Here is a 12,407-nt window from a genome sequence, read left to right as displayed (position 1 = left end):
CTAAAAAGGCTACGTACTGTACGATTCCAACTATCTGACATTCAGGAAAAGGCAAAACTCTGGAAACAGTAAAAAGATCAGTGGTTGCCAGGGGTTAGGATGGAGGACAGGATGAGTAGGCAGAGCACACAGGGTTTTCAGGGCAATGAAACATCTCTGTACAATGCTATACTGGTAAATACATGATATTATACATTTGTCCAAACCCATAGAATGCACAACACCAAGAGTGAACTCTAATGTAAACTTGAACTCTGGGTGACAACGATGTGCACTGCAGGTAAATATAACCCATGCACCACTCCAGTGGGTGATGCTGATAATGGGAGAAGCCATGCATATATGAAGGCAGGGGAATACATAGGAAATCTCTGTACCTTCTGTTCAATTTTGCTGTGAACATAAGACAGCTCAAAAAATAGTCTATTAAAAAATGTTTTTTAATCTACAGTGATTTCCTATTGCCTTCAGATAAACTCTACACTTCTAACCCAACGAACTTACAGTTCCTCACAGGTTCCATGTCTCTCACCTCTGAGCACTTAAACTTGCTACTCTCTCCACATTAGAGATGGCTTCTTTTCGTTTGGCCTTGAAAACACATATTCATTCTTCAAGGCTCAAAAAGTATAATCTTTGTGAAGACTTTGCAAACTCACCCAGACTTAAAACGCTTCTGACTCCACGCTCTCAGAGTACGCAGTCAATAAATGTTTTTGAGTTAAAAAGGAATACTCAAAAAGATTAGTAAGTTATAATTTAGAGTCTAAACACATAAAGTTGAACAGAGATAAAACATCAATTGCCACAAGCATAGTAAAAACTGCCTTTAAACAGAAACGTCTGTATGACAGAGAGAACAATCTAGCTAGAGAAAAGTGGTTTAACATAGTAATTTAGCCTCTTAAATCCCAACTACAGCATACCACTAGTTAAGTGATCTCGGGCAACCAAGCTCACCTCTCTGAAATTCGGTTTAAAATAAAAATAATAGGGAGACAACCACAATGGCGCAGTAGGTAAACACTGTGTTTACTTTTCTCGCAACCACATCAAAATTACAACGAACCTACAAAACATTATTGAGAATCGCCTAAAATCAAGCTGAACTGAAGCCTTTCAACTGAGGACGTGCAGAAGCAGCCACCATCACACTGGTAGGAGAGGCAGAGACGCGGAACAGGCTAGTCCCACACCTGCGTGTGACCATTAAAGATCAGGAGAGCTATTTCGGCTGTGGGGGTCCCTCCATTCCCTAGAAGAGCGAGAGATCCCAACCTCACCCCCGCCCAGGGTTCCAGTGCTGGGAAGAGAAATCCCCATAATTTCTGGTTGTGAAAAACAGCGGCGACTATGACTGAGTGAGACTGAGGGTGGCTGCACTCACAGGCGCCACGCAGACTTACCCACCAGTGGAGTCACTTGCTCTGGGGCAGCAGCTGGAGAGGCAGCAGGGACATATGGTAGGGAACTGAGTTGCCTGGCTTGGGTCGGGGGCTGGAGAGGTGGCTTTCTACTAGACATGGGAACTGGTGGAGGCCATTGTTTCCTTGTTGAGCCCTCCCCCTCCTGGCAGGCAAACACAGGAGGATGCAATACCTGAGTCTCCTCCGATCATTTCCCACATTCCCCATGCACTGGCAATGCAAGACCTGGCCCCACCCAACTTTTGGGCACACCCAGGCTGCTTTCAGTGGCTTTTTCATGCAGATTGCCTGCCTTGGCTCAAGCTGCAGACTTTCCTAGACTCTCGAAGTTCACGGAACGCAGACAAGCAGCATCTGGCTTGAGTGTGTCCTGTGCTTCTGGCTGAGCAGCCCTAAGCTAGCACTCGTGGCAGCCAGCCTTGGATTGTGGCTTGGCCTCTCAGGGCGCCTCCAAGCGTGGCACCAGTGGCAGCCACCTGTGGATTTCTTTGTGGCTCCTGCCAGGTGGTGCACGGAATATGGCTGAACTTGACCAAGGTGGTCCTGGGGCTGGCGACCCCAGCAGCCAGCTTCAAAACGAGCTGGTACCACAGGATCAGCCCCTGAACAACAACTCTTCTGCCATAGTCAAAGCCAGTCCTCCCAATCAGCCCAAGGGTCAGTCCCTCACATTGATGTGCAGTGATCAACTACAAGAGGAGGGCACACACAACCCACACAAGGGACACACCTGAGCACATGGCTCAGGTGACCAGAAAGACTGCGCCACTGAACCCCACAGCACACCTACTACATAAGGCCACTCTACTAAGACCGGAAGACATAGCAGCCCTACCTAATACATAGAAACAAACACAGGGAGACAGCCAAAATGGGGAGACAAAGAAATATGCCCAAATAAAAGAACAAAGCTCCAGAAAAAGAACTAAGCAAAATGGAGATAAGCAGTCTCCAAACACTTCTATAAGAAATGCTCAGTGATCACAGGGAGAATTTCAACAGAGCGATAGGAAGCACGAAAACAGAGATGAAAACCATAAAAAAGAACAAGTCAGAAATAAAGGATACAATAACGGAAATGAAAAGTATATTACAGGGAATCAACAGATTAGATGAAGCAGAGGATCCAACCAGTGATTTAGAAGATAAGGTATCATGTTACCCCAAAAATAAAACCAGGTCTATTAATTTTTGCTCCAAAAGATGCATTACGGCATATTTTCAAGGGCTGTCTTATTTTTTCATGTACAACAATCTACATTTATTCAAATACAGTCATGTCATCTTCTTCTGGAACATCATCATAACATACTAACTGCATATGCCTGGCTGACGATCTTAACTGGGATTATTTTCAGGGTAAGTCTTATTCTCAGAGGAACATGGTACCGTAACAGAAAATACCCAACCAGAACAGCAAAAAGAAAGAAGAATCCAAAAAACTGAGGTAAGTCTAAGGGGCCTCCAGGACAATATCAAGCATACCAATATTCGCATTATAGGGGTACCTAGGAGGAGAAGAGAGCAAAGAATTGAAAACCTATTTGAAGAAATAATGACAGAAAACTTCCCTAGCCTGGTGAAGAAAATAGACATTCAAGCCCAGGAAGCACATAGAGTCCCAAATGAGATGAACCCAAAGAGACCAACACCGAGACACATTATAATTAAAATGCCAAAGTTTAAATACAAAGAGAGAATCTTAAAAGCAGCAAGAGAAAAGCAATTACTTATAAGGGAGCCTACATACGACTGTCAGCTGATTTCTCAACAGAAACTTTGCAGGCAAGAAGGGAGTGGCAGGAAATATTCCAAGTGATGAAAAGTAACGACATACAACCAAGATTGCTCTACCCAGAAAGCTATCATTTAGAATTGAAGGACAGATAAAGAGCTTCCCAGACAAGAAAAAGCTGAGGGAGTTCATCACCTCCAAACCAGTATTACAAGGAATCTTAGAGGGACTTCTTTAAGATGGGAGAGGGAAGTCAAAGATGGGGGGAAGGGGAAGGGGTTAAGAAGTACAAATCAGTTGTTACACAGTAGTCATGGGAATGTAGGTTATAGCATAAGGAATATACTCAATAATATTGTAATAACTAGATATGGTGCCAGATAGGTACTAGATCTATCACGGTGATAGTTGGGAATGGTGTTGGGGACAGGATGAAAAAGGTGAAGGCATTAAGAAATACAAATTGGGGGGGTGGGGGCAGATGTGTGACTCGGTTAGCGAGTGAGCTCTGGGCAATGGGGCTGCTGGTTTGATTCCCACAGGGGCCAGCGAGCTGCACCCTCTGCAACTAGAATGAAGTCAACGAGCTGCCGCTCAGCTCCTGGGTGGCCAGATGGCTCAGTTGATGGGAGCGCAGGTTCTCAACCACAAGGTTGCCAGTTTGACTCTTCGACTCCTGCAACGGATGGTGAGCTGCGCCCCCTGCAACTAAGATTGAACATGGCACCTTGAGCTGAGCTGCCGCTGAGCTCCCGGATGGCTCAGTTGGTTGGAGCGTGTCCTCTCAACCACAAGGTTGCCGGTTCGACTCCCACAAGGAATGGTGGGCTGTGACCCCTGCAATTAACAATGGCAACTGGACCTGGAGCTGGGCTGCACCCTCCACAACTAAGATTGAAAGGACAACTCGACTTGGAAAAGTCCTGGAAATACATACTGTTCCCCAATAAAGTCCTGTTCCCCTTCCCCAATAAAATCTTAAAAGTAAATAAATAACATTTTTTAAAAAAGAAATACAAATTGGTAGTTAATACAGTATGGAGTATATAATCAACAAGGTTGCAAAGATCATGTAAGGTGCCAGATGGGCACTAGACTTACCAGAGGGATCACATCATAGACTGTGTAGATGCCTGACCAATGTGCATACGCCTGAAGCCGAAGTAGAATAACACTGAATCTCAACTATAACTAAATATATAGGTATCTATAGTCACGGGACGTGGAGTACAACATAGGGAAGATAGTCGATGGTTGTAACAGTTATATAAGTTGTTGAAGGGGTAGTAACTTGATAGATGGGTTATCACTTTATGAGCGGTTTAAATGTCTAACTATTACATTGCTTTGTACACCTGAAACTAATTTTAAAAATGGGAAAAAATAAAATAGAAAAAAAACAACTTCCCCAGAAAAAATAAAAATAAATAAAAATAATAATACCTATTCTCACACGGTTGTTACAAGGATTAAGTGAATTGATACACATAAAACGTTTGGAACAGTGGTAAATAATGAGTCCTTATTATAGTTTTAATAATTTTTAAAATTATGATTATAGATTCTGAAGCAGTATTGAAAAGAGAGCAAATTCAATAATAAGGTAACAAGGAGATATTAAAGCAGAAGGACAATACAGAGAAAAAAACACAAGCAAGTTCTAATAACAGTATTGTCAAAAACTGACACTTATAGAATGAATCCTTAAGCCCTTATAGTCAAATTAAAAATTCAAACAGATGTAATCCCAGTGTAATTCTTTCAAACAGAATCAACAGGACAATGAGGGATTTCATAAAAGATGATCAACTGAGTGCCAGATGAACATGAAAATGAATTGAGACTGGATCCAAACACTGTCCCTGAGGGAAACAAATGTTGCCAACTCACTAGGGAGGATGGAATGGTGATTAAAAATCCTGTTCAGGATGTTTTAATTTACTTAGAAATAGCTACAGTTAGCACAATATAGCGTAATAAAAATACAAAAATTGGAGTCAGAAGATCTGAAGTTGAGTCCCAGCTTTCACATAACTCTAAAGTTATGTGACCTTAACAAGTCAGCCTCTCTGACCTTGAGTTTCCTCATCTTTATGAGAATAGGATAACAGGTTTGTTTTTTTGTTTTTTTTGTTTTTTACTTAGCTCAAAGGGTTGTTAGGAAAACTAAATAGGATTATACAGATGAAAATACGCTTTAAAAACATTCTATAACATTATTTCTAAATATTAAACTAAATGTCTAACAAATAATGTTAATTTTAAAATCAACTGCACAGGTATACTGTGTTTCCCCGAAAATAAGACCTATCCAGACCATCAGCTGTAATGCATCTTTTGGAGCAAAAATTAATATAAGACCCGGTATTACATTACATTATATCATATTGTATTATAGCCGGTATTATATTATTATATTATTATATTATATTATATATTATATTATGTATTATATAAGACCCAGTCTTATATTATACTAAAATAAGACCGGATCATATATTAATTTTTGCTCCAAAAGATGCATTTGAGCTGATGGTCCAGCTAGATCTTATTTTTGGGGAAACATGGTAGGATTCTAACTGAACCACAGTTCAAAGAAAATAACTTACAGACTTTAGTATAATTAATGTTCAGGATGGTCCTAAAAATGACATAGCTGCTAAAGGACAAATGTAATTTTTGACCGAATTAACAAATAGTCCCACAAAAAAATAACAGTCCCATGGTGTTCTACATTAAATAGCCTCCTTCTGGAGTACTATGTTCAGGATTAAGAGCTCTACTCTGAGAGAAACTGTAAAACTGGAAATGTTTCAGGAGTGGGGGGACAGAAATAGGAATAATGAAGGTCTCCTCAAATGAAGAACAGTTAAAATAATTGGAATGCTGATCTGGAAAAAAAAAAGAGAAGGGGTAATTGATAGCTATCTTTGAAGGTTGGGCTACTTCTGTGCTGCAGCAGAGGACAAATAAGAGCAACGGTAGAAGTTCTGAAGACAAAGATGTGTCAGCTTAATAAGGAAGAACTGTGAGATAACAAGAATATTTTGTGAAGAGAATGGTACCACTTCCTAAAACCATGTGTGTCCAATCCCTGTATGTTCAAAAGTAAACACTAAATGAGCATCAGGTACTTTGGATAGGTTAGATTTAATAGAGAACTTACGAAATCCCTTCCAAATTTAAGATTCAGAAGACTATACGAAATGACAGGTGACTAAAGCAGATAGTGACAGAGGAAGCACTATCCTGTGTCACAGAAATAAGGTTATAGAAAATGAGAAAAAATGGAAAACACCAGCACAGCTATTTATAAGTAAACCACAGTGATGTCACTGTCTCTCTCCCTATTTGTTTTGGGCCTCACCTCCTCTCCTATGATCTTCTAATTCCTCTCTGCCAAATACTTTAATATATGAGCCCTGTAAACCCTTAGAAAGGCAGTCAAGAAAACTGTTTTCTTTTTAATTATGTTCTTCAACTAAGCAAGTCATTACTTTTCCTGACACCCAACACCAATACAAAAGGAGAAACTATGATTTACTTTTATTATATTTTTCTTTTCATTAAGATGTTTTTAGCTTTAGTTTTATTTAAAAATTCATGGGGATGTAATGTACAGCATAGGGAATACAGTCAATCATATTGTGATAGCGTGGTACGGTGTCAGATGGTTGCTGGTCTTATGGTGATCACTTCTTCTAGGTATACAAATGTTGAATAACTATGGCGTACACCTGAACCTAATATAATATTGTATGTTAGCTATATTTTAATAAAAATCTTTTTAAAAATTTCAAAAAACGTATCTTAACCATTTTTAAGTGTATAGGTTCAGTAGAGTTAGGTACATTCACATAACAATGTGCAACTCATCTTCAGAACTCTTTTCATCTTGCAAAACAAAAACTCTAGACCCATTAAATACTACGTTTTTCTTAAGCTCAATACTTATTAGATAAATAATAAACATAATTTTTAGGTCTAATTCTTCTGCTTAATCTTTTTCTCAATATTTCCTGTAATCTAAAACTCTAATTTACCACATTAATACATGCAATATCTACAAAAATTTAATTTTGCTTTATTGTTGCCACATAATGAAAACTAAGATTCAGAATCAAAACTACACATTCACCAAAAAATATTATTTATTTTGTGCTCCAATAAGGGGTAAAAATATAACTAAGTAATAGGTTTAACCCCTTTAAATCACCATTGATATTTACAACATTTTCTTTAATCTTACGAAAATACTGTGCTATATTTCTAAACACAACAAAAATAATTACTTTAGTATATACGTGTTAATCTAAGATTTTAATCGACTTGTATTTGTGGGAAGGAAAAAGGAAACTAGAAACAATAGCCCAGTTAACTGGTGGCCACAGATAGAAGATAGAGAAACTAACCCTAAGTATCTCAGCTTTTTTTGCCTGCAAAATGAGGAACTGTCCTTTAAGAATGGACTCCAACCTAAACTGAAGAAGCAGTTGGAAAGGAGGCTTCATTATTTAGAATTTCACTTTACAGATATTTTGTGAATCTTTATTCAATTTCATGTTTAGTCACCCTTTGGGTCAATTCACCAAGACAAATGTTGGACATTCATCCCTTCCTCACTAGTTTTCAATCACTTCCTCAGACTAAACCCTATTCAGATAATCCTTTTTAAATGTTTCCCCTCTAACCTAAACTATAAAGAAGAATTAGTACAGGAGGCCCCTATTAGCCACTCCAACTACCATACCTTCAATATAAAAAACAAGTTCACTTCCATCATTGGATCAGTTATTTAACCTTCCTTTACCTCGGTTTCCTCATCTGCAAAGTAAAGGTGAAAAATAGCTACCACTCTATTATTATGTATGTGACACATCGCAGGTGGTGACTTATTGAATGAAAGAATATGACTCATGTTTGTTAAAAAATTAAATGTAGCACTATGCAGAGTACTTAGCACAGTGCCAGGCATACCGAAAGCTCACATTAAGTGGAAGTTACTGCCATCGTCAAAATCTTCAGTGTGTCCCCACTGCCCACAAATTCCAATTTAAACTTTTCTGTGCTGTTTTTAAAAGAAGCCCGTGGTTACAGAGCCTAATGTGTCTCACTAATTTAATCTCCAAACAAGCATTCCCACTAAAATCAACTCACCATTTTCTATCTTCCGCTAAGAAGCCAAGCTTATTTCTCAAGTTTCAGACCTTCATTCATTCGTAACTATCCTCTTATTGGAACACCTCTGATCTTCTCTTGCATAGCCAAAGCAAACCCTTTAGTTCACATCCCATCTTGCCCAGAAAGCATTTCCCAACCATTCCTGCTTTTACTCATTTCTACTTTTATCTAAAACCCTCACACACGTTTATTATTTTGTATTATCTCCTACTGTCCAATCTTACTGAGCAAACTGTAAATTACACTGTAGCTTTTAGTTACATTCCCCTAGTTATCCCCAAAGCATATGTATAGATATTACATACAGTATAAATTGATCTAAACTGTTAACAGTGGTTATTTCTGGATAATATTATGAATAATAATCATCTTTTTTATTCTTTCTTATAGTTTCAAATAAATCATAACCAGAAAGAACAGATTTATCTGGCATTCTCAGACTCAGAAATGTTACAATGCTATTTCTACAGATCCATAATGAAATAACTTTTGATCCTAAAATCCTACAATATCCTCTGGAAAATAAACAAACAAACAAATGTATGTACATATGTCAGGAATTTTAACAACTATTTATTTTCTTTGTTGTAGGTCTAAAAAAAAAACATCAGAGGTTCATATATGGTATCCAGGGTAACCAACCCTATTATTGAATGTGCACGGTATTTTTGAATAAGCAGAAGTTCACTGTTTCTCATTGTTTTTCAGTAATTGGTATTTTCATGATGACTTTATGCTCAAAACATTTAACTTTCTATTATAAAACAAATGTACTTGAATATATTTGAAATGCCAAATATAATTTTTAAAAATTCTTACCTAATCCTTTTTGTCCTGGATTCTTTGCAAAATTAAAAGTAAACTGGTAAAAATCCTTAAATCGTCCTGGTTCTTTCAATTCTTGTTCCATCTTGGGTATCTGGGCCTTTAGTTTTTCTATGCTGTCACATCTACATTGTAAAATTAAGTTTATAAAAGATAAACTTTTTTACTATAAATTAAGGACTTAACTTATTCCTATGACAGCTTATATTTATTTCACAGAACTTTTTAAAAATCAGATAGTTGTAGTTCATCTTTTTACATTACATAAACAAGTATGGCGTTGGCTGGAGGAAGAAAAGGTCTGGAGTGATTAAATGTTAGAAATAATTACTATTTTTAAAAGAACTGGGCTATTACTTTTAATTACATAATTCACTGGACTATTAACACATATGTAGAAATCAACTGCAGTGGACAGATGAGAATGTATAGTAATCAACATAACAATTACCAGTTTAAACTGTAGTAGATATTCCTTACATGGTAACAAATCACATGTCTAGCTTGCAAACTGAAAAGTTTCCTGCTTAAGTGAGGAAGCAGTCCTCTTGAAAAGTTACTTCGTTATATACAAAATATAATAAATATCAGCTGATATTTATTTCCAACTGAAGTTATCTCAAATCAATGTTAAGTTTTTTCTATGTTTCGCAAAGCATTCCACTTCCAAGGAGCTGAAAGGGTCCAAGCACCAAGTCTTACTTTCCACATAGTAGCCTTAAGGTAGGAATATTCTATTTCTTACAGATTCCACAAAACCAATCATTCCGTTTTTCTTCTGATCATTTTTGCTTTTATTTTCCGTCTGTGTTCTTTGTAGTATTTCCCAGATCATTAGTTTGTAAATTAAAATTTTGATTTGGAGTTCATTACATTTTACATGAATTCAGTTTCAAATGAAAAAAAGTGAGTTCTAATGAAAACTATCCTAGCACAGAAAATTCCAGCAAGTTGAGGATAGGTCTGGCTTTGGCTGTAGAACACAGTGTCTAGGCCAGTTATTAATTTATTGTTTCTTGGCTTTAAACCCACCGTTCTTTGCGCTACACTGGGACTATTTGTAGTGGACTACAAAAGTATGAGACTTCATTTTTCTTGCCCGCTGGCTCACTGTTAAGTTCTACCAATAGAGGGCAATGACAGGCTGAAAGAAGAAGGAACTTCTCTTATCCCAGTTTATTTTCTGCAGAGAGCAAGGGTTTCAGTGTGGTGGAAGGTCCCAGCAGTGTTCAGCAATGGTGGGAACTCGCATGTCTCCGCAGCAGTGGCCTCTAACCAGTTTCTTCTTCATCAGAGTGGCAGCAGGCAAGGCAGGCAGCGGTAGCCATACCCTCTGCTCTGAGGGGTCTCTTAAGTTTCCAGGTTCCTTCCTTGTTTACTTCCCTCAGCTCCAGGGGTAGTGGCAGCTTCTAGTAACTGCCACCTTTTACAATTTAGAGCTTTCTTTTACCCCTTTTACACAATAGAACCAATTTTTAAACATACCCTACTTTGAATAAATTACTGATGTTTTTGTGTCTTGCCTAGACCCTGACATATAAATTACTGATATGTTTTTGTGTCTTGTGATGTCCCTCAGGCTCAAGATCAGAATGCCTGGGTTCAAATACTGGCTCTAATACTACCTACCTCTAGTTTCTCTGTGCCTCGGTTTCCTCATCTCTGAAATGGGCTTAAAACACTACTCACACAAAGTTATTGTGAACTGATAGGTGAAGTACTTACTTAGCATAGTTCCTGAAATAAATGTTCAACAAATGTTATCTATTATTATTCAATAGTTACCCACTGAAAACAAAGGGCAGCCTGTTACCTATCCACAGACTGAATACTTTTGCAGCCTCATTAAATACAGATTAAATAGAGGCCATAGGTAAAACCTCCACCCATGACTTTTCAATCTATTTATCCCAAGACATTTACCTGAACAGCTGCCAAGGTATAAATTGAACAAAAAGTGATTAGTATCTTCCAAGATTTTAAAGTCTAGGAGTTTGTTTATAAATTCAGAATTCGTAGCCTCACATTAGGACATAACTCAAAACTTGCTCATTTCACTTATCCATGTTAAATATTAGAACACAGTAATTTATTTTCATATTGGAGAACCTCCATTACAAACAAATGATCAAGTACAACGCAAAAGGAATAGGCTGTACTACCTATACAGGTAACTTGACAAACCCAGAAAACTGGTAACATGGGAAGGCACCAGCATACTAACCATTTCTACTTCTATCAACTTTTGTGGGCTGGTAGGTTTATAAATGTACATCTAAAAATTCGTAACATGATTCAGGTCCACAATCATTCTCATAGCAATGTACCTAAGTCCCTCTGGTAATTGCACACTCACCCTAGTTCTGTCATGCCCTCCATGAACTCCTGTTTGGAGAACTCGCACTGTGTCGCTGCTCTGAACTTCCACGCAATGATCAACACACTAATGCTGGCTGGATCGAGGGCCAGGTCATCACAGAACTGCTGTATACCATCTATTCCAATTTTATTTTCATCTTGAGGATCTTTAAAAATAACAACGCAATATTAAATTAGCACCATACTTTATCATGCTATTCCTAAAACTGAAAAAGGTAACAACTCATGTTCCATTTAAAAAAGTGATCTCAATAGACCAAAGACATGAAGCAACATTACACTAACAGATATTTCCCCCTATAATATTGAAAACCACTTTGCCCCCAAAATAGCATTCTTAAGACGAACAGAACACGTATACAGATGGGCACTTGATTTTTAACTCTCATTTATTCATGTAAAAATGTGTCATAATCATAAAAATTCAGAAAATCAGACATTCCTATATAGGGATAAAGGGGTTTTACTGAACATATCCATATTTTGTTTAAGTAGGCATTCTAAATTACCAGCATTATATACAGAAATTTTCTTTCTTAAAGTTCATTTTACCACAGCAATCACTTCTTGAGAGTATTGGAAAAACCATAAACTCTGCAATTGAATCCTAATCTCAACAATATAAACACCTGTTGTTCAGATTAAAGGAAAAAAACAACTATCAATATTTACTTATCAGAGAGCAAAAACTTTAAGTAATGACAAATACAAAGAGAAAGGCACTCTGGCATTCCTGTCACATGCGATTTGCTAACATCTGGAGGAACAAAAAATGTGACTTTTTTGACTTTGAGGCATGAGTTATTCATAAAACATCCCATTTTTGGAAAAATTTTGAAACTCTGTATATATATCTCTAC

The 12,407-nt window shown here is 37.5% G+C and overlaps 1 protein-coding gene across 1 annotated transcript in view; it reads right to left on the bottom strand.

Annotated features, from left to right (window-relative positions):
• Nucleotides 1-12,407, bottom strand: part of DCUN1D1 (defective in cullin neddylation 1 domain containing 1) — a 31,362-nt gene that overhangs the window by 6,993 nt on the left and 11,962 nt on the right. The window contains exons 3-4 of the mRNA XM_081068737.1: nucleotides 11,525-11,693; nucleotides 9,163-9,293 (exon numbers count right to left, since the gene is read on the bottom strand). Coding sequence (XP_080924863.1) covers nucleotides 9,163-9,293; nucleotides 11,525-11,693 — 300 coding nt within the window. The remainder of the gene's footprint in view (nucleotides 1-9,162; nucleotides 9,294-11,524; nucleotides 11,694-12,407) is intronic.

This window comes from Rhinolophus hipposideros, assembly GCF_964194185.1.
Source record: "Rhinolophus hipposideros genome assembly, chromosome: 2".
Classification (NCBI taxonomy): Eukaryota; Metazoa; Chordata; class Mammalia; order Chiroptera; family Rhinolophidae; genus Rhinolophus; species Rhinolophus hipposideros.
Note: the sequence above shows the minus strand (reverse complement) of the source record. Positions and strands in the feature narration are given on the sequence as shown.